This window comes from Vipera berus (genome assembly GCF_964194415.1).
Source record: "Vipera berus genome assembly, chromosome: 2".
NCBI lineage: Eukaryota > Metazoa > Chordata > Lepidosauria > Squamata > Viperidae > Vipera > Vipera berus.
Window position 1 is genome coordinate 71,461,245 of NC_138203.1, and position 20,147 is coordinate 71,481,391.

Consider the following 20,147-nt stretch of genomic DNA (forward strand, 5'->3'; position numbering starts at 1 on the left):
TAACTGAAGTCCTTGATTAATTGGTTGGGAACTTTGTACTCTAATACAGAAGCAACATTCCTAGCTACAACTTAGAATAACTACACACAAGCACCAGCAATGCTACTATAGACAGAAGATTTTTCTAGCCTTCCGAGATTAACTATTAGTTCCTATAACAATTCATTACTGTACATCGCTCTGAAGGGAGAGAGAGAAGTTGAAGCTGTTTGTATGCCTTAGTTGAATGCTCTTTACAGAATTATCTGACAGTCAATCTTACAGAGAAACTAATGCTTTTGTACCCTACCAATAAAGAAAAAAAAATTGACCTAGTGCACAAGGCAGTTCTTGTGTGTTTTATTTGATCAATCACAACTCATGACTCCGCCAGTTTAAATTGTTTGCAATGTCATTTTTGTTCCAATTCTGAAGCTAAACATTATTTTTCTGTGTACTGCACTCCAATGAAGTTTCTCAAGAGAAATACTAATCAATATGATTACTCATAAAATCCGTTCAAATTAATGGAGACAAGTTAAACATAATGACTCAGAACCAATTTGGTTTTAATGCTATTTATACATTCTAGAAGCAATTTATTGCAATAATTACAATATAGTATTCTAATATAGTATTGTTTGTATTTTGGCACATCATGTTATACATGTTCCTTATGTTGGAACTCTTTGGATGACAAATCGTTTATTCAGACTGAAGCACTGTCATCACAGCAACTGCTATATTACATATGGTTCTCTAGAAAGTTTTTGAAGAACAAGGGATCAAACGTGGTATTCTTTTAAAACTACCAATTCAATTAATGAACTGGAAAGGATCTGCCTTACTAGTATGTTTCAGAAAAGAACAGTGGGAATACTGTACACCAATCTGTAACCAAGTCGGGTGTTGTTTTATTTGCTTTGTGAAACATATTGGAGCTTATACTCTGCCAGCCTTTAAGAAATACAGGAAATGAGTTCTCTCAAACCCAGGAATTTCAAAGTACTAACTGTGGTACTGATGTGCCATTTCAAGCATGGCTGGTATTCAGAGATATATATTTTTTTTTCTTAGTACAATTTCCTCAGGATAACAAAAGTTCCCATGACTCTATTCGACTTAATTCTTCTCCAAACAATGATTCACCACAGGCCCAACTCAAGTGCCTACCGACCATCATCACCTTCCTGCCTGAAAAAACTTGAACTGGAAACAGAAACACAGAGGCCCATAGTCCTGTAAAAGAAACCCTGATCCTGCAAACTGAACTTTTCTCTCCCCTAACTGGGTAAAACCCAGTAGTGAACCGAGGAAAACAGCGCCCCTTCCGCCTGGGAAATATCCAGTCCGCCATCCCGCAATCAGCCCGCTCTAAAGCATAATAACCAGAGGCAAAACACCACCCACAACAAGAGGGAAAGGAACGGGAAGGCGACGAGCGATCCTTGAGGGTATAAACTCCGGCGCAGCCCAGTCGGAGTCCTATTTAACTCTTTCCTGGGATTCATCATAGTCAGGACCGTGTTATTCAGACGATTCCAAGCCGGGGGGGTGGGAATTCACCCAGTTTTCTCTCCTCGATTCGTTCCCCTCGAGGTTGAATTCCGGGGGCAAACAGACAAAACATCTCATGTGGCAAACCCCGGAAAGGTCATCTCAAAATACATACATACATACATACATACATACATACATACATACATACATACATACATATACGACCAAGGCAACCGGATTCACGCTTTGTGCGCCTTCACACTTGAGAGTTGCGAGTAGTGGCCTCGCGGACAACAGCGAGTCATACCCACCCCTACCCCGAGTATGGTGGCTTGCCACCTTTGGATGTAGGTGGGAGGGTAAGTACGGCGGGAATAGGGGCGCTTCCCATCCAGGCTCTCAAATTATATAAGGGCGCTGCAGTTCGAACCCCGCGCGCTCGCCTGCACGTCAGAAAGTGCTTAAAATGCGAGTCTGGAATTTTCCCCACCTCGCGCGCCCGTACACACCCCAACTCACCGTTTCGCTCGTCTAAACCTTCAATTAAGAGGAGGAGGCGGCGGCGATTAAAAGGGCAACTTTTTTAAAAAAAATGGAGCACACGCCCACACGCCCAACAGGTAAAGAGAAAGAAAACAACAACAATTACCTGGAGTAGAAAATAATTCGTCTGGGAAACCGCCCGGTCCTTGGAAGACGTCGCTGGAATGTGGAACGGCCCCTGGAGATATGACCGCGATCCAAGCAGAAACCGCGCCTCTCAATACCCGTCGGAGGTGGAAGCTGCCCGGGAGCAGGGAGGGCAGTCCCTGTTCTGGAGCCTTTCCTGACTCAGCCCATTTCCTGTTTCGAGAAGGAGGCAGGAAAACCAACCTGGGAGGCGGCCTTTTCTCAAGGGCGCGGCCGCTCGGTCGCCGCAAACAGGTAAGCACGCTCAAGCCGCTCGCCTCCCTCCCGAATGGGAAGGACCAGGCACGGCTAGAAGAGTTTGGGAGGCACCTGCCCGGAGAAAGAAGCGCCGCTGTCTCTTGGCGTAGATTCACCTCCGCCACCCAGCCACAATTGCCACCGCCGTTCCGCCAGAGGACACCACGGCGAGCCAAACAATAAAAGGAGAGAGAAGGAGGGAGAGAGCGGGGTGGGGGGTGGGTGGGAAGGGGACTGGCCGAGGATGTGATTAGATGGCGAGGCGGCGCCCTTCGAGCAGGACTCCAGAGGAGAAGTTGGGGGTCCCGGGCGGCACTATTGGCGCCCTCAGAGGGTTTGGTATTCCGGAGAGAAGACGTCGAAATGGGACTACAAAGTCCATGGGCTGAGGTTACTCCAACTACACCGCCAAGTGTGCTTGGTCGCCTTTTGATCCATGCCCGGGTTAGGTCCCTGCAATGCATCTGAACCACAAAGCACCTGACCCCAATTTGAGCCCTTGGCTTTGTTTGCACCCCCGAGGCTTTCAGCCCTATTCTTCTCAGTCGAGTTTTCTGGATTACGGTCAGCAGAAGTGCAGACACGCGTGTCTCGGCACGTGTGCCACTACTAGTTGCACGTAGCGCTTGGGACAGCCGCTGAACCGTCCCGGAAAAATTAAACCAAAGTGCGGTCCGAGTGGCACCCACCATTTCTCACTGGCTAGCAAGCAAGCTCATTTCCCCTCCGTGGTCTTCCATTCCACCGTCCTGACTCTGGAACAGGAAATACCGGTTCAAAGCAAGACTCTGATAAACGCAAGGAAGTCGAGTCAGTGGGGACACTGGGGCATTCGTCATTGTGCGGCTTTCGTTTGGCTTCAGCCCAGATCCCAGTTGAAACTCTTGTGAAGGGAATGAGCAAGTTTCACAGGGACTTCCCAGGCTGGATATTCACTTCCAAGGCTGATACTCACTTCCAAGACCGATTCAATCTGTCAACGGCTGTCTTAAGGCAATCGAGTTTGAATGGCAAGGATCCATGTGACCACTGGGCAGCAGCGAAGGGGTAAAGAAAAGTGTAACTCTTGGCTGGCATTGAGTGTCTGCAGCCATAATCTCATCTAGGAAACAAATAATAGTTTGTTACCCGCTACTTTTGTGATAAATTGGCTGTACAGGTAGAACAAGCTGAATAAAATGCAAAGTTGTTGAATGAGCCTGAGAGCTCGGTGCACATACTTGCTGACTTTGCTTTATAATAGTGTAGCTCTGGAGACAACTAATGTGATTGAAGATCTGGGATAATCTCACACCCTATTTCCATAACCTTCTGAGCAAAAGATTCTGCTATGATACATCAGATACAAGCAAATTACATTTTGAGTTAGTGTGTTTGAGTAGTCTGAGCGATAGTGGTCTGTTTCTGTTGACAGCCTTTGATTTACAACTGGTTGTTTTACAACCATTTGGAGTTGCAATGGCCTTAAAATGGGTGCTTTATACTCTGTAAAGCACTTCTGGCTATGGTAAAATGTCACACACAAACATACACCCTGCATGGTCATGTGTGGCTGCATTTTGGACTCCCCCCTTTTCTCTCAGAAAGACTCTTGGCAGCTGGCTCACGTTTTTATGATTGGTTACAACATCCCAGTCACATAGCCATGCTTTGCGACATTTTTGCTGGTTTCCAGCAAACTATATTCATTCAGAAGAATAGGTTCACTTGCATTGTTTGCTTATGAACCTTGTGATTTGCTTAATGACTGCCACAAAAAATATTTTTTAAAAATGGATCCGATCACGTGGGTGCCTCAACTTAAGACTGCAGTGGCTCACAACCATATCCAGTTCCTATTGTGGACTACATATAAATTTAAATGATTGAGTTTACATAATGTACTATGGCAAATGTCCAGTGTAAGTACATGGTATGAATACCCTTCATTGTGTACCCTTGATATATCTTATCACACCCAAATCTTCCAATGATAATATTTTTGTTAGTCCCAAGTTATTCCTCCCAGACTTATCAGCAAAGCAAATGTTTGAGAGCAAGGAGCGGTTCAATCCATTTCATGTCATTTAACTTTGATCTACTTGATGCAGTCACAATCCTGAAGTTTCAGGTATGATCCCTGAGAGTCTGCATTTGACATGTTTAGGTGATACACCTAGATACAGCAGTATTCCCTCCAGCTTCCATCTCTTCTTAAATCTGTCAAAAAGCAAGCAACTAATAATAGTGGACTTGCCTAAACAATCATACAGTTGTGCATTATTGGAATCAGCTATATTTCTTAGGATTCTGTTTAGTGAGAATTTCTAATTGCTTTGTAGAGCTACAACAATGTTCAGACCTCCATCCCTCGTCTGCATGTCTCCCAGTTCCATTAATACTGCAAATGATCCTGCAGATGTGAGAGATCCTAAATGTTTCAGGTCCACAAAGGTTACAAATAGAAACCTTTATGTGTTTGTGTTTCTTTATGGGTTTTATGCCAGCTTTCTCTCCATGTGCTCACCTAGAATACTCTGGGTGCATTGGAGAACAAAATAACACGGATACTATTAGTGATCTATTCTATCATATCAGTCATATCAATTAATACAGTGCCTTAAGATTTAGTTTCCTTCTTCCTTCATTTTAAGTTAAGTTTCCTTGGCAGAGACTTCCTGTCTTTTTGCTAGTTCAGTGCTCCCATTTTGATACTAGAAGCGGTACTAGGGGTATCTATAATCTACCACCATCACCACTAGAAAGTTATTTGATCTGAGGGTACTACAATTTATTGAAAATACAGATCAAAAAGATTATTGATGTCAAATCCAGATGATCCAAATCCACTTATATTCTTTTTAGTAGCAATTTCATTTTTATTTGAATGACACATTTGTGAGACAAAAAGTGAAGGTTTTTCGTTACCGGGAATCAAGAATAATCATGAAGATCTCACTTATGTTGTCAAGAAGATAGAACGTTATGGACCCAAACATTCATTCCCAATCTGAGTTACAGAACTATAGATTTTTTAAACAGCCAGCCATTGCCCCTGAGAATGATGACACTCTAAATGGGGCTTTTGAGGGGTTTTCCCACTCACACTTTTTTTCCTGAAAATCTTGCGGCTCCTTTCAATTCCCAAAAACTTCCCTGTTACTCATGTTCAGATTTGACAATATTAATAAAAATCTAAAAATGCTCAATGTCAGAAGAAATATTTAACATTTCTAAAATTTGAAAGAATGCAGAACTCCAGAAATTAGATGTGTTGTAGCACGTTTGTAACAAGCAAATAAGAGATCCTATCTCATTGTTCAATGAATACAAAGTACTGTTTACATCAAATGCTGGCTGGGGGAGGAATTTACCTTTCACCGTTGAAACCTGCCTTGTTCAGAGTACTGTAAATATAAGGCAAGCACAAACATGACTCAAATCTAAGTACGGTAAATATTTTAAGAAGTAAATTTAAGAGGAAATTTGTTGAAGAACTAAATTCAGGGGTTACAACAATGGTTAAAATAATGCATCTTGTTTAAATGGTATTGGAAGTATTTACTTTTATTAAAATTATTAAATTGTTAGGAGAATTTAAATTAAATTAAATTCTTAGGAGGGGAGGGGGTGACCCAAATTTCTCTTGGCTTCTCTTTTCTCTACAGCACAAAATCTGTAATAACATGGAAAGCCATTTTAATGCTGTCACTAATGGAAAAATAACTTTTTATAATTTACTACAGTACCACCCAAGCTCATTGTTAGAGGACATTATGATTAAAGGGCAAAAACAAGGTCCCATTTAAGAAAAAAAGTCCACAATATATAAATCTTCTTTGCTATATTCAAATGTTGTGAAATTCAGTCGGTCAGCCCCCATATAAGTATTAACCCTTATCATTTCAGTTTTGTCTGAGTTTGGTTTCAAATTTGCATTCATTCTTGGGCTGTATGTAACTTCAGCAGCTTCCAGTCTGTGAACAGAATTTGGCTTGCAAGCTTCCCTTGGTCACAGAAGGTCCCCAAAAGCTTTGTCCAAGGTCTGTGTATAGGTAGTCCTCGACTTACAACAGGTCATTTAACAGTTACAATGTCACTGAAAAAAAGTGACATGACTATTTTTCACACTCATGACCACTGCAGCATCCTCATGGTCACGTGACCAAGATTTGGATGCTTGGCAACGGGTTCATATTTCTGATGGTTGTAGCATCCCCGGATTATGTAAACACTTTTTGCAATGGGGAAGGCAGATTCACTTAACAACCGGGTTATTAACAACTGCAATGATTCACTTAACTATGGCAATAAAAGTTGTAAAATGAGGCAAAACTCATTTAACAAATATCTCACTTAGCAACATAAATTTTGGGCTCAATTATGGATGTAAATCAACGACTACCTGTATGCTTCCCACGCTAAGTGGAGGCTTCCCAAAACCAAGAACACCTTGATCCTCCTCTTTTTAACCCAGCAGGAAAGACTAAGTGTTAACAATGTGTCTTTGTGAGAGGCCTCAGGAAGCCTGGTCCCTGTCTTTTGGTGTTATTTGGTCCTCAGAAAATTATTGGAGGTCAGTCCAAGGTTGGGACTGAAGTTCCCTATGTCTGAACTAGAGAATAAGACCTTACGCAGGGATTCTCTAAATTTGTAATTTAGGAAAATGGATTGAGAATATCTTTTGAAGCAGCCATGACATCTTCCAAAATATGCTTCGAAAACAATTTTTAACTGCTTTGCATAATCCTAGTTTCTTCAACCATTTTAAAATCTAATGTTGCATTTAATTAAGGAGGATGTTGCCCTTAATCCAAGTTTTTCAATGCAGTTTATTATTATTTAATAATTTCCACTCCTTATTTCAAAGTTAAACATAAATTCAGATTTTCTAATTATATACATGAAACAGGCATAATATTTCAGTTAGTCTTTTTTATTTAAAAAGTAAATATCCCACTAATTAGATTCACTTCTATAAGAATTATCGGAGGGCTTCACGCAAAGGCTGCCTAGAAATTATTGTGTACAGTGGCATTCTGTGGTGGGACATATTATGATATAGTGGACCCACCACTTGATTATGGCAGGTCCATTGAACATTGCATTATAAAAGTTATTGATAGTGGAGTACACATATAGCAAAAGCATCCAATTTGGCTGGCAGCCCTCATGCAAATATCACACTTCTACAACTGGATACCATATTGCAGAAATATTCCACCACTGTTGCCCTTGCAACACAAAAAAAGAACGAAAACATGTAAAGCCAATATATATATTGGGGGATGTGTGTGTGTGTGTGTGTGTGTGTGTGTGTGTGTGAAGCAAATGTATATATATATATTTTCCATTACTGCTTAATAAAATAGATTTGAATAACAAAAGTTTTGAGAATTTAAATTTGGACAAACACATTAAAACTAGTGAATTGTGAGGAGAAAAGAAATGAGTCTAAGTCCAAAGTCTTTGGGTTTTTATAGATAGATATCAAGACTTAGGCTCTCCACCAGCATGTGTTAAAGTTGATAAATCCAGTTCAATTGCTAATGCAAGTGAAAGTTCCTTGGACAATAGAGCATGAAGAGAAATACCATCATGAGAATAAATCCAATTTTTTCCAGTCCAGTCATATCGCTTTGGGCCACTGAAAAATTAACACATAAGAGATAACACATAATTTAAATGTTTATAAAATAGGAAAGAGAGTGCATAAAGTAAAAGCACAGGTTCACAGTAACTCAGAGAACTTGTACATAACCCTGCTTAAAATGTGCGAAGAGTACTCTACGTTCTGTACTATAGGAGAAAGTAAAAGGAAACCTGACAATTTATTAATTACACAGTTCAAATTCATTATATTCCTTTGGAAATGCTGGATTTTCACCATTTATTATACTCAAGGCACACATCTCTTCATTCCTTGCTTTACAACGGGTGTATATCTCTCTAGCATAATCAAATTAAAATGTACTATTTTGTCCAAACTGGCAAACTACAGTTTGAATAAGACCTGCAGCAATGCTTTAAGTCTGCATATCTGGTTAACAAGACTACTTCAGTTTTTTAGGGGGGAAAAATCCCTGTGAAATTTTAGTTTTTTTCACTCGTTCTATAACAACTTTAAAAGTTAGGCAAACACTTGTGGTTACCCGTCCCCAATTTTTCTAAGGTGCTTAATGTTTTTAAAGCTACAGAATAGATGTCTTTTAGTCACCTTCTATCAAAATTTAGTAATTGAATTGCACAGCTGGTTTAAATCTGCTTGCTGGATTATTTTACATGTACTTAATTGGCAACTACCTTGTAAAAATATTTGTCAGCATACAAATGGTGCATAAATATACACTATTAATTCCAGTAGGACATCCCTATGGAAAAAACCTGTATCTAAGGCCTTCTACTAGAGCAGTGATCCCCAACCTTTTGGGCACCAGGGACTGGTCCCTTGGAGAGAGGATTTTCCGTGGACCAGAAGAGGGTGTGGCTTCTCATGCTGCCTGCATCCCGTGGGTGGGGCTTTGCTTGTTTGCATGGCCTGGTTTCTGGCATGCCGCAGCCCAGTCCCAGTCCACAAACTGGGGTTGGGGACCCCTGTTCTAGAGAGCAGAAATTGACAGTTTCTGACACTCTCTTATTATTTGGATGTTGTGTGCTTAGAAAACAAATACCGTATTTTCCGGCGTATAAGACGACCCGGCGTATAAGACGACCCCCGACTTTTAAGACGATTTTTAAGGTTTTTCGTCTTATACGCCGGAAAATACTTACATGCCAGTTGCCAAGTGTCCGACACAAGCCCGATTCAGCCCCGTCTGATGCAGATGGTGCAAAGCCAGACTTCCGGCGGGCCGGGGAAGAGCGTGCCTGCCAGCCCGTTCCATGAACTTCCGGGGACTTCCGGCGGGCCTGGCGCCCCTCTCGCCCGCAGACCATGCAGCGGCCCTCGCCAGCCGGCCTCAGCATGGCCGCCCCAAGCCCTAGGGGCTTTTCCTTCCACCCACCCATTTGAGAGCACATTTGCAGACGGAGCAGCCGCGCGTCTGGAGCCAAGCCCCGCCCAGGAGGCGGTCAGCCAGGTGGGCTTGGAAGACGCGCTGGAGAGGCGGGCTTGGGGCGGCCATGCTGAGGCCGGCTGGCAAGGGCCGCTGCGTGGTCTGCGGGCGAGAGGGGCGCCAGGCCCGCCGGAAGTCCCCGGAAGTTCCTGGAACGGGCTGGCAGGCACGCTCTTCCCCGGCCCGCCGGAAGTCCCCCAAACTTGGAACTGCCTGGCGGCGGGCGGGCGCTCCCTCTTTGATCCACCGGGGAGCATCTCCCAAAGCGCAGCATCTGGCGGCCGGGAGTCCGTCGGCCTGGTCGCTGGCGAGCTGGCCCGCGGCTAGGGCCGGGGCCCAGGAACAGGTAGCCGGGTGCGGGTGGGGGGAAGGAAAGCCGGGCGCGGGCTTCTGCGGCTGGTTGCGAGGCCGGATGCGGGCGTCTGCTGGGAGAGATAGCGGGTAGCAGGGCGCGCTCTGCTTATGCTCAGATGCCGCTTGGGTGAGGGGGAGGGGCTTCCTGCCGCTCCTGGGGTCTGGCGTTTGCAAGTGGGAGGGGAAGGGGCTTAGAGGCTCTTGGGGGTGGGAAGGGAGAGTCACGATGGAGGGGGGACTGGACTAAGGCTTGAAGTTGCTTTGCAAGAACGGGGACACTCGACTGATTTATGTTTTTTTTCCGGCGTATAAGACGACCCCCCAACTTTTGAGAAGATTTTCAGGGGTTCAAAAGTCGTCTTATACGCCGGAAAATACGGTAAGACGTTCAGCTACCTACAGTATTTTATTTACTAGTAGATTTTACAGAATCCAAGGATGGTTTATGTATTTCTTCCACAAAACCACATCAAATCAATAGTCTTTCAACTAAGACAAAAGCATTAGCAGGTAGTAGCATTCAGCTGACTTCACCTGGGCTTGGAAGTTAAGCAATCTCAAATTGGTTTAGAGATGATGGACAGCCAGGAAATTCTGGGCAATGTGCTAAGCAGGAGATTTTTGTTATGACATCAAAGTTTAGAATCTGAACAATCTGGAAATGCCATACTATTGATTTAGAAATTTCAGAATGATACCTAATAAATGAATTGTGCATAAAGGTGTTTTAGTTCAACTACAAATTTTCAAGTCATTTTAACCTATAAACTACTCACCTGATTGGAGAAGAGAGCCATATCTGTTTATTTGGTGTCTGTTTATTGATTACATAAGTTCCCATGTTTCCACCCAGTTTCACTGTTAATACTCCATTCTACAGAATAAAAAAGTAAACAAAAACCTTTGAATTAACAACATTATTGTGAAAGAGGTTTTCAAATATTAAGTAGAGGCTACTTCAATTAGAAGAATCACTCATATCATTGTTGAATGAGCACATTTGAATCAAATTATTTGCTTCATTTAATTCCTTCTTTGCTTTTGTCACCCTTTTCTATATCAATTTGCTTCCAAGAAGTTCAGCCAAATATACACTCTGGTTCTAAGCCACACATACTGTAAATGTAGTTATATCTGCCCAATTGTAAAACATAAAATGGTATCTCACTTGTTACATTTTCCCCCAAGTATGCCATCTTCTGGTCTCACAACACAGTGTATTCAGTAAAAATAATTATCAGACTATAAGAGAAAAGTAAGTGCTTCCAGATGACAGCCTATTATTTTTTTTCCTTTCACTGCTTAACAAGTTCTCTGCAGCTAGAAAAAAATATTGGGAGGGGATATGCAATTGTTGCAGAAGGAAAATAACATTGTCTGGTGTTCCCCCTTTTCCCCAATAATGTGTTTGAGACTTTAATCTGGAAGTACCTAGTCAATACGACCAGGAAAGAGAGAAGAAATGTGCACACACTAGTATTGTATCTCTTATTGGTCACACTTTCTCAAAACCTTTAATCCAGAACCATAACTGAAAAGCTGAACTGGGGGAAAAAAATGCAAATTCTGAACTGTGACAAGAACCGACGTTTCCACAGGAAAATTCTTTCATATACAGAATCACAAAGATCATGTAAGAGGAACTAAATGAAGCAACGGTTTGAATTCAAGTTTAATGCTAAGGCCTGAGTGGTCTTAATGAAACAACATTAAGGAATGACAGGGTGGGCCTACATAGTGTTGTGCACAAGGTTTCCAAAAGATGCAGCAGATGGACACTTTTCCACTTATACAGCCACTCAGCTCGTGTGTTGGGGCTCAATTTGCTTGATTCCACCTAACCATGGCTTTCAGAGCTAGGCTGGTCTGTGATATACTTGCTCCATGAAAAGGCGAACAGTGATTTTACTGCCTTTGAGGAACACTGCCTCCGATACAGGTATTGCTCGACTTACGACCATAACTGAGCCCCAAAATTTATGTTGCTAAGTGAAACATTTCTTAAGTTAGTTTTGCCCCATTTTACAACTTTTCTTGCAACAGTTGTTAAGTGAATCATTGCAGTTGTTAAGTTAGTAACATTGTTAAGTGGATCTGGCTTCCACACTGACTTTGCTTGTCAAAAGGACCCAAAAGCTGATCACATGACCCCTGGACACTGCAACTGTCATAAATATGAACCAATTGCCATGCATCCAAATTTTGAACAAAGACCAAGGGGATGCTGCAACAGTATAAGTGTAAAAAATGGTCATAAGTCACTTTTTTCATGCTACTGTAACTCTGAAAGGTCACTAAATGAACTGTTGTAAGTCAAGAATCATCTGTAATAACTTTAGGATTCTGGAACTGTAGTGAAATCTCCAATATTTACAGCCACAATTATTAATATATCAAGAGTTTTAAAGTGTTCTATCTACAAACAACAGGTTAGAATTTACAAAGAAATACTGTAAAAAAGCAATGATAACATTATACCCCAAAGTAGACATCGTAATCTTTAGAAGAAAATGGCTTGTCTGCCAAATCCTCAAAGAAATCTGTTAACGATTCCAGTGTTTCTTCAGCAAGTTTTTCATACTTGGTTTCATCTAATGAGCTGTAAAAGTCATGTGAATAAAGATTCGCTCAAATTTACTTGCTGAAAACAAGAGGGAGACAATATAAACATTCAGAGGGAAAAAATGCAGACTACTTCAAGATATTTGTTACTAGCTAGTGTTGGAAATATTTCATAGATTTTATTAATAAAGAATGGGGAAAAGTTTATTGTAGGCCATAGAGAGAGAAATCAGCTGAGTTTTAATTTTAGTCAGGCCATTAAGTCATTTCTGTTCATTTAATTTAAGCAACCATCTGATATAATAATTCTGAGCTTATTACTTGAGGATTTCTAAAAAAAATGGATATGATACAAATATAGTATATTAGATAGTAGCAATTAGCTCTCTATGAGACAAACCACTGAGTACACTTCAGAACTTCTAGAAACAACAAATGGAACTTTGGATGAATTACCAAATTCCTTTTCTTTCAGGAATGGAAAGTAACCTTAGCTTGGTTGTTCTTTCACTATCCTTGGAGGAGGAACAACTAATTTTCTTTTCTAGCTCATAAGGAAGGAAGTAATTTCAATAAAGAGCAGTCTCCTAGCTAGTTAAGAGATTATGTTCAGTACTACTGAAACAGCATCACCAATTTTAAGGACTCATCTGCAAAAATGTTCTGGCTGTGACTTGTAAATTAACCCTGCATCATCTCATATAAGAATAAAATAAGGACCACAAGTTGCTCAATATTTATTTGTATTCTGCCTTTATTATTTTTTTTACAAATAACTCAAGGCAGCAAACACATACATCCTGCTCTTATTTTCACAACAACCACCCTGTGAGGTGGATTGGGCTGATAGAGAGTGACTGGCCCAAAGTGACACAATCGGCTTTCATGCCTAAGGTAGAACTCCTGGTTTGGGAGCCTGGTCCTTTAACCACTAGACCTAACTGGCTCAGTAGATCAGTAATAATCCTAATGTTTCTGTGCAACAATATATACAACAATTACGGCAACAGTTAAGGATACCTCCAGCGCCAGTAGGAAAACAGAGTAACAGACTTACTCTAAAGCAGAACAGAGAAAAGAAAGGGTAACATTTAGCAAAGGACTCCTATAGCTACCTTTAGACCAGAGTACAGGATTTAGAAAACTAGGAAGATGCTCTCTTCTGCCATCTAGAGGCTACAAAAAAGTTATTTGGTTCTGCCTGTCTGGAAAGAGAAGCAGCTGAGCTAAGAATATTAAAGCTGCAAGATGAGAATCTGTGGTTTACTACACTCAATTAGCAAGGACATGTGCTTTCAGTTAAGGATTCCTTAACCCCAACATTCCCCAGCTTGTGCTGCCTCAATATGGCAGAGGGTGTTTTGGGGACAGATGAGTGAGGCAGTTACACAAACACTGTGTTCTTCCAGAAGGGTCACCCAAGATGCGAAGGTCATCATAACTGGCCAGCTAAGCAAGCACCAGTATCAGCAGCAGCAATAGAGGAAGGTGTCAGAGGTGGATGATCACTGTAGTGACAATAAAGACATCATTTCACACTGCACAGGAGAAGGCAAATAGCAAAGCACTCCTATATTTTATCAAGTAAACCAGAAGGACAGAGAAGATATGAGGGGTCCTTGGTACTCTCCTAGCTTGGTTATTTTCTTGCATACGTTTCCTTACCCAAACAAGGTAACATTATCAAGGTTTTATCTTACAGAGAAGTTGAAGTGAATGCTGGATGATAGGCCCATCAGGTTGAATGGCACTCAACATGCTATGGATCCTCCAGAGTAGACATAGTTGACATTGGCTGATCAAATCCTATGGGATGTCTACTGACTGATGTTTTCATGCAGAGAAAAGAAAATCCCAAACTATAAAAACAGAAATGCAGTAGAACGCAAAGCAGAAGCCCAATTATGGAGAAGCTCAACCCAATGAAAAATGAAATGAACTCACTACACAAGTGATTCCTTGGGCATCGGTGAATTGAAACAGAGTGAAACTGGTTACTTTCAGTCAGAAGATCATACTGTTTACGTCTCAGAATGTAAACAATCAAAAGGACCCTGTTGTTTTCATAGTCAGGAAGGCAATAGTAAAGACAGTATTTTGGTACAATGCAGCTAATGAATAAATAATATCAATTAGATTTTGTAGACAACCCTTTAATGATATGTGAATAGTTATCCAGATCTGTGATCCTGGTATAGAGGAAGAAGATGAATGAATGCTATGGTCAAGTTCAATCAGAAATCGACAGAACATGCAGGCAAGATGCACTGTTTGTGATTGGGAACTGGAAAGACAATGTTACAAATATTAAGGAGGAAAACGTAAATGCACTATACATGTAGGGAAAAGAAATGAAACAGGAGACTGGATGGTCAGTTTCTGCCAATCCAATTTCTTCATTGCTAATACAATCATTATCATCAGATGGAACAAAAGAGAAACCAAATTGACTGTATTATTGATGTAAGGAAATGGAAGAGCTCCCTTAAAACAGCAAAGACACGGTGAGGGGCTGATTGTGGAACGGATCACAAACTGCTAACCTGCAACTTCCAAGCCAGGTTAAAGTGGAAAAACAAAACCACTTTCCGCTACATAATCTTGGCAATATACTTACCACGCAAAGGAAAACTATGAAATCCTGAGCCCCATTTACAGGGAGCCATAGGAACTGTGGAATTAATTCAAAGAAACTGTTTAGGATGAATGTGAAAATATATTTCCAAAGACCAAGAAACTGGATGAGAAGAGAGTTGATACAAATTGCCTGCAAGATAAGCCAAAGCTAAGGACGCTACAGGAACTGAGCAAAGAATTTCAGAAAGCTCTTAAAAGAAAAAAGAAGCATTACCACAGCATTACCACGGTAAAGACACTAAAATGGAAACAGCCACAGAAAAACAACATTTTCCAAAAGATCTCCAAACTCAGAAGGATATTCCAACCTCAAACCTAGTATGCTAAAGGAGGTCAATAAACAATAACTTATTCAAACCAGATCAAACAAATACAAAGTATACTGAAATACTGCACAGTTAATATACCAATATCCAAGATACTTAGAAGATACATATATATTCATGTTTGTAAGAACTTCTAGTCCTGGAAGTTACCGTAAATCAGCATTCCAGTCATTACGAGGATAGAATGCTATAGGAACAACAAAAGAATCAAGAGAAGTTCTAACCAAATTTTGCAAGCCAATGGGTAGAACAATACAGTTGTCAATAGTCTGAAAGAGTTGAATCTACTTATCAATATCGAAGAATAGAGATTTAACAGATTATGCAAACTACTACACCTTAGCCTTAATTTCACATCCTAATAAAATAATAGGGTCATCCAAAACAGATTAAGAGTCTTAAGCACAAAGGGGAAATAGTGGTTTTAGAAAAAACCAAGGAATAAAGGACATTATTGCTTGTGTATGATGGAGAATTGAAAAAAATCAAGGAATCAAAAAAAGACCAACATGCATTTTATTGGATATAGAAAGGCCCTGAATTGTACTGATCATGTCAACCAGCAAATGTCCAAAGGAAAATGGGAGTCTCTAAATCTCTCACATGCAAAACCTATATGCATGACTGAAAGCCAATTCTGAGCAACACAACAACAGACTGGTTCCAAGTGGACAAAGGAACGAGATAAGGCTGTACTGTATACTCTCTTTATTTATTTAATTTATATGTTGAATGTATTTGAGGGATGCTGTATTGGTAGAAGATGAGCATGGTTTAAAACTGGACAAAATATTAATAACTTATGATAGACTGATGACCACTTTGAAAGCTATAAATGATGTGAAAATTGTAGTAATTAAAGTCAGAAAGCAGGAAAAATGGAATTAAGATTAAATATAAAGATGATCAAACCAATGATAATTGGTACAGTAAAAAGCCTTTGAAATGATAATGAAGACACTGAAGTGCTGGATTGACCATCAACAGTGAACAGGCACCAGTCAACAAAGATGCCATAATATTACTTGGTAGGATAGCAACAAGATGTTGAAAAATATATTTGGATGCCAAAATGTGTCCATACTTAAAAGCATTAGAATGACGAAGACAGTAGTTTTCCCTGTGACATTCTATGAATATGCAAGTTGCATTTTGAAGAAGCAAATTAGAAAGAGTATTGACACTTTGATGTTGGAGAAGATTCTTGCTAATATTATGAAGAGTCAGAAAAGCAAACACTGGACCACAAAACAAATCAATCCAGTTTTCACTTGAGGCACATGTGACCAGGCTCAGCTATCATATTTTAGACATATTACATAAAGATACAGCTTCCTTGAGAAGTTCATAATGCTGAAAAGTACAGTGGATGATCAGTAGCAAGTTGGTGGAACTGAATTTCAATAGTCATTAATTCACTACTGATAGACTTAAAAGGTCAAATAGACAACAGATCATTTTTGACAAAGTTTGTCTATGTGGTTGCTAAGACTCAACATCTCTTTGATGAAACTTAATCACTATGGGCACTGGCTTTGGTTAATGTCAGCTCTGAAGTGCCAGATATCAATTTCTGTCTTGCTCACTAATTTAGCCTTTTGGGGGGAAAAACCTAATACAATGTGTTATCAATTGTATATACAACATACCTTTTGTCTATGAGAGTTCCTGTGCTTCTTTCAAATATAAGTTGAATATTCTTGACTCTGTTTATCAGAACATGGTCTAAAAAGTACAGATGAACATCCTGTAAAAAAAAAGTTTCAAACTTAAATGTGACCTATAGAGGGGACTATAACTTAATTATTTTGTGGATGTTTTCAATGTTTTAATGTTTTTAATTGTTTTATAATTTTAGAATTGTAAGCTGCCCAGAATCATTTGATTGAATTAGGTAGCTATAGAAACTAAATGAACGAACAAATGAATAAATTTTCTAGAATTCTACCGTTGGTACTTAACACCAGACAAGTTAATAAAAAATGTATAAAGGTATTTCAAATGAATGTTGGAAATGTAAAGGAAAGAGGGGACATTTTACCATTTATGGTGGGCATGTGATAAAGCAAGAAAATATTGGAATAGGATTCATATGTTAATACAAAAAATTCTTAAACTAAATATAGAAAGAAAATCAGAGACTTTTCTATTGGGACTAATGGACAAAGACCTGGAAAAAAATATGGAACTTTGATGTTATATATGTTGACAGCAGCAAGATTACTCTACACTCAGAAATGGAAGACTACATCGATTCCTACAGTAGAGGAAAGCTTACAAAAACTGATGGAGCTCAGCCAATATAAAAGCAAGCTAATCCTAAGGATATGTATTCAGTAGTAAATCTCTATGGAGATTCTCAGGCAACCAGGTCATAGTTGTCCCAAAGGTGTTTTTTCACGAGGCAACTGGACTTTCTTGTTTTTCTTTGAAGATGTTTCCCTTCTCATCTAAGAAGCTTCTTCAGCTCTGACTGGATGGTGGGGAATTCCTGAAGAAGCTTCTTGGAGAAGTGAATTGTCTTCAAAAAAACCCAAGAAAGTCCAGTTGCCTCATGAAAAAGCACCTTTGGGAGTAGTAAATCTCATTCTCTGCAATGCCCTTTGGATTTTAAGCACAAGTTAAAGGAATCAATAAACTATGTTTTTTTTTCTAGTGCAAACTATGATTAAGTGCAAGCAATAAAAGTGCACAGGCTGCACAGAATACAAAAGCCTTTCTTGGAAGACTGTTGATTCTGTTGCATTCACATCATTCAAAACCTCCCTCTGGATTGGCAACATATTACTACAGAACGTAGGTAGCAGATACATCTATTTAACAGCGCACCACCTCTTACCTGTTTCAACTTTTCAGCTGGGGAGAATTCATCAGCCTTTAGAAAGGCATCAAATCTGGCCTCCAAGAGCTTCAACGCCCCCGTGGGGTAATTTGGTTTCTTCTCCCTCCTTCCCTCCCCATCCATGCATTGCCTGGACGAGGGTGGTGAACAATTACGCTCTTTTTATCTCAAGACTTTCAGTGGCCACCATGCCAATTTATGGAGAACGAACTCTGTAACTCAGGGCTGTCCAACCGTGGCAACTTTCAAGAACTGTGGACTTCAATTCCCAGAACTCCCCAGTCAGCCATGCTGGGAGTAGAAGTCCACAAGTCTTAAAACAGGGGTCTTCAAACTTGGCCCTTGTATGACTTGTGGACTTCAACTCCCAGAATTCCTCAGCCAGCTTTGCTGGCTGAGGAATTCTGGGAGTTGAAGTCCACAAGTCATAAAAGGGCCAAGTTTGAAGACCCCTGTCTTAAAAGTTGCCGAGGTTTGACACCCCTTCTTAAGCGATGCACCGGGCTACTCGAAGGAAGCGATGACAGGCTCTGCAGTTGCCTCTCAGAGGCCCGGGGCGGATCAGGGGCGATCCCTTCCCGACAGAGGCAACGCCTATCTCGCCTAGAACCGCGGGAAATAAAAGTTCAAATCCCCCGCCAAGGTCCCTGCCAAGGCCTACTCTCTCCTTGCCCCCCCACCCAAAAAAAAAGACGATCTGGGCAAGTCCTGGTGGCCTTCCTTCCGCCCTCCTGGGGACGCCCGCGCAAGCCAAGCACACTCACCGGCTGGCTGAGAAAGAAGGAAGAAGCTGCGGCCTCTTTCCTCCGGGCCCCGCCGTTGCTTGGACGGCGGGCCCCGAGCAACAGTCCCGCGGAGAAGGCGCAGGCTCTCCCCCGGCTCCACATGCTGCCAGGCCACCGTAGGGGGAAGAGGCCTGCTCCTGGCCGCCGCGGCCCCTTCCGCGAACCACAGAGAACGGCGGCTGTGGAAGCTCGTGAAGGCCCGCGGCTGCCCTCTGGCGGTGCCGGAGAAGGATCCGCGGTGCTTCGGCGTTGATCTTTTCCAAGTGGGATTTAAAAAAAAAAAGTTAACGGTTTGGGATTTTTCTTTTTACACTATAAACACAAGAAACTAACAGAAACTAATAATTAAGATAAGGAAGAGAAGGAAGTAAAGGACAAAGAAAAAGTGCAGAAAGAAAGAAAAAGAAATGTAAGAAATGATTCTGATGTTATTTATTTATTTATAAAGTGCGTATAGTCAAGGCTATGGTCTTCCCAGTTGGAATGTATGGCTGTGAAAGTTGGACCATAAGAAAGGCTGAGCGCCAAAGAATTGAGGCCTTTGAACTCTGGTGCTGGAGAAGACTCCTGCGAGTCCCTTGGACTGCAAGGCGATCAAACCGGTCAGTCCTTGGGGAGATCAACCCTGACTGCTCTTTTTAGAAGGCCAGATCCTGAAGCTAAAACTCAAATACTTTGGCCACCTAATGAGAAGTAAGGACTCACTGGAGAAGAGCCTAATGCTGAGAAAGATTGAGGGCAAGAGAAGAAGGGGACGACAGAGAATGAAGTGGCTGGATGGAGTCACTGGAGTCACCTTGCTCCTGATGCAGAGACCTGATCTTTTTTGTTCTGAAAAGGTATAAAAGGTGGAAGACGTATTTCCTGGTTGTTGCCTTCATTCCTCTACCAGCCACGAAGAGGGATGAGGCCACCCCTCTCTGTTTTGTCATTCTTTGCTGAAACCTAGGCTCAGGAGTTTCTTTTGGCTCTTAAATTCCTGAGTAGCGCTGGGACAATTATGAGGCTAACTGGAAAACCTTACAACAAAATAAAAATACAGAAAAAAATTGAGAAAGAAAAAATGTAAAGAGGAAGAGAAAAAAGTGGTGACTTTTCAGTGCAATATAATACAAAAAATACAATTGCAACCTTTTGTTTCTTTACCATCATGTAAGGCCTTCCTGCCACATTGACTGGTTATGTATCTTTTACTACTACA

General features: G+C 41.0%; 2 protein-coding genes across 4 annotated transcripts in view; both read right to left on the reverse strand.

Annotated features, from left to right (window-relative positions):
• Window positions 1-3,365, reverse strand: part of TJP2 (tight junction protein 2) — an 89,192-nt gene extending 85,827 nt beyond the window's left edge. The window contains exons 1-2 of one of the 3 annotated variants that reach the window (XM_081317520.1): window positions 3,096-3,364; window positions 2,129-2,478 (exon numbers count right to left, since the gene is read on the reverse strand). The gene's annotated coding sequence lies outside the window, so the exon portion shown is untranslated. Of the gene's footprint in view, window positions 1-2,128 lie in introns of all 3 variants that reach the window. The other 2 variants (XM_081317521.1, XM_081317519.1) reach the window with 2 other exon arrangements.
• A 3,832-nt stretch (window positions 3,366-7,197) lies between these two features.
• Window positions 7,198-19,233, reverse strand: FXN (frataxin). Its single transcript, XM_081317524.1, has 5 exons — window positions 18,926-19,233; window positions 16,969-17,066; window positions 12,273-12,393; window positions 10,571-10,668; window positions 7,198-8,032 (listed from the first exon to the last, which is right to left on the reverse strand). The coding sequence occupies exons 1-5, from the start codon at window positions 19,046-19,048 to the stop codon at window positions 7,876-7,878; spliced, it is 597 nt and encodes a 198-aa protein (XP_081173650.1). The 5' UTR covers window positions 19,049-19,233; the 3' UTR covers window positions 7,198-7,875.
• Between the last annotated feature and the right edge of the window lie 914 nt (window positions 19,234-20,147).